Source organism: Haliaeetus leucocephalus, unplaced genomic scaffold (genome assembly GCF_000737465.1).
Source record: "Haliaeetus leucocephalus isolate CR32 unplaced genomic scaffold, Haliaeetus_leucocephalus-4.0 Scaffold295, whole genome shotgun sequence".
In the NCBI taxonomy this organism is placed as follows: Eukaryota; Metazoa; Chordata; class Aves; order Accipitriformes; family Accipitridae; genus Haliaeetus; species Haliaeetus leucocephalus.
In genome coordinates this window covers 10,661,509-10,663,927 of record NW_010972731.1, presented here as the reverse complement: position 1 = coordinate 10,663,927, position 2,419 = coordinate 10,661,509, and the positions used below count along the sequence as shown (strand labels likewise).

Here is a 2,419-nt window from a genome sequence, read left to right as displayed (position 1 = left end):
TGAAAGGCAGGACCTGCCTGACCAACCTGATCTCCTTCTATGACCGGGTGACCCGCCTGGTGGATGAGGGAAAGGCTGCGGATGTTACCTACCTTGACTTCAGCAAGGCCTTTGATACTGTCTCTCATGGCATACTCCTTGAGAAGCTGTCGTCTCCTGGCTTAGACAAGTGTACTCTTTACTGGGTGAAAAACTGGCTGGATGGACGAGCCCAGAGGGTTGTGGTGAATGGGGTTAAATCCAGTTGGTGGCAGGTCGCTAGTGGTGTTCCCCAGGGCTCGGTGTTGGGCCCGGTTCTGCTTAACATCTTTATCGACGATTTGGACGAGGAGATCGAGTGCCCCCTCGGCAAGTTTGCAGACGACACCAAGTTGGGACTCGGGGCTGATCTCCTTGAGGATAGGAAGGCTCTACACAGATATCTGGACAGGCTGGATCAATGGGCCGAGGCCAACTGTATGAAGTTCAACGAGGCCGAGTGCCGGGTCCTGCGCTTTGGTCACGGCGACGCCATGCAGCGCTATGGGGTTGAGGAAGAGTGGCTGGAAAGCTGCCCGGCGGAGAAAGACCTGGGGGTGCTGGTTGACAGCCGGCTGACTATGAGCCAGCAGTGTGCCCAGGTGGCCAGGAAGGCCAACGGCATCCTGGCCTGTATCAGAAATAGTGTGGCCGGCAGGAGCAGGGAGGTAATCGTTCCCCCGTATTCGGCACTGGCGAGGCCGCACCTCGAGTACTGCGTTCAGTTTTGGGCCCCTCGCTATGGGAAAGACGTTGAGTTGCTGGAACGTGTCTGGAGAAGGGCAACCGAGTTGGTGAGGGGCCTGGAGCGTAAGTCTGATGAGGAACGGCTGCGGGAGCTGGGGTGGTTTAGTCTGGAGAAAAGGAGGCTGAGGGGAGACCTTATCACTCTCTACAACTACCTGAAAGGAGATTGTAGCGAGGTGGGTACTGGTCTCTTCTATCAAGTAACTAGAGATAGGACGAGAGAAAATGGCCTGAAGTTGCGCCAGGGGAGGTTTAGCTTGGATATCAGAAAAAAATTCTTTACTGAGAGGGTTGTCAGGCATTGGAACAGGCTGCCCAGGGTAGTGATGGAGTCACCATCCCTGGAGGTGTTCAAAACACACGTAGATGTGGCATTTTGGGACATGATTTAGGGGGCGTGGTGGTGGTGGGTTGATAGTTGGACTTAATGATCTTAGAGGTCCTTTCCAAATTTCATGATTTGATTCAATGCGATTTGATTCTATTCTAGGGAGCAGAACAGAGATGTAGCAAGAAAGGAAAAAAAGGAAGGGAGGGAAAACAAAGGGAGAGAGACACAAAGACTGGAAGAAGGACAAAGGGATGGCAGAGGAAAAAAAATAGTGATAGGCTGCAGGACAGAGATGGAGGAGTTCAAAAAAGACACAGGGAGCATGACAGAATGAGAGTGAGAAAAAAGGGACAGAGCAGGACAGCACCGGAGGAAAAAACAACTGTGATAGGCTGTGACAGAGATACGGAGGAACAGAGAAAAGAGAAGGGACAGCTAGCTGGAGGGGAGGATACAGTTTGAAAGGATGGAAGAGGGAACGGAACAGAGAGAAATACAGGAAAGATAGCAAGAGGAAGCAGGGCAGAAGGACAGCAATAGAAGAAAAAAGGGACAGGGATCTGGACAGATGGAGAAAAAAGCAGGAGGAACAGATACAACATGATACGATAGGACAGGAAGTAACAGCGCGACAGATGAGAATAATGACAAGAGACAGAGAGAGACTGTGAGAAACACAGCAGGTTGGGAGGGGGAGAGAGAGAGATTAGGACCCCTGCAGAGAGAGAGAAGGCATGAATAAAAAGAGTAGGGAGCACCACAAAGGGTCAGAGAAAGAGAAGAACAGGAAGGACGACGGGGAGAGTGAGATACAGAATAAACCCCCCTACATGCTATACACATATTATCCAGTAATCAAGCCCATTTCAGAGTTAAACAGTACCTCAGCCCCTTTAAGAAAAGTAACACATTGACCGAGCCCAATTCGGCAGCACACAGAACCCGAGCAAATTTCAAAGTCGGCACACCGCGCCCGAGCCCCTTTCGGCGCCGCACCGCGCCCGAGCCCAGTTCACAGTTACATAGCTGCGGAGCCAATTTCTAAGTTGGGCAATTACTAGAGCCAGGAACGCACCCCTTTTCTATTAACCCAGCAGCAGCTACATTTACCTCGAGGTATCTACAACTCTCCCTTGGATGCCTAATTCTAACAGACACTTTCCCTTACTTCAACAGCTAAGTTTACCTATGGGCACTAAACGCGCATGCTTTGCTCTACACTTGCCTTTCTGATTGCCATTACTACTGTGATTCTCACAAGGAGACCTAATTACCTGTCTTTTTTTCATTTTCTTTTTTTTGCTTCATTTGGTCTATTACTGA

General features: G+C 50.4%; 1 protein-coding gene across 1 annotated transcript in view; it reads left to right on the top strand.

Annotated features, from left to right (window-relative positions):
- LOC104833756 overlaps window positions 1–2,419 on the top strand; it is a 9,527-nt gene that overhangs the window by 394 nt on the left and 6,714 nt on the right. Inside the window, exon 2 of the mRNA XM_010570635.1 lies at window positions 245–541. Coding sequence (XP_010568937.1) covers window positions 245–541 — 297 coding nt within the window. The remainder of the gene's footprint in view (window positions 1–244; window positions 542–2,419) is intronic.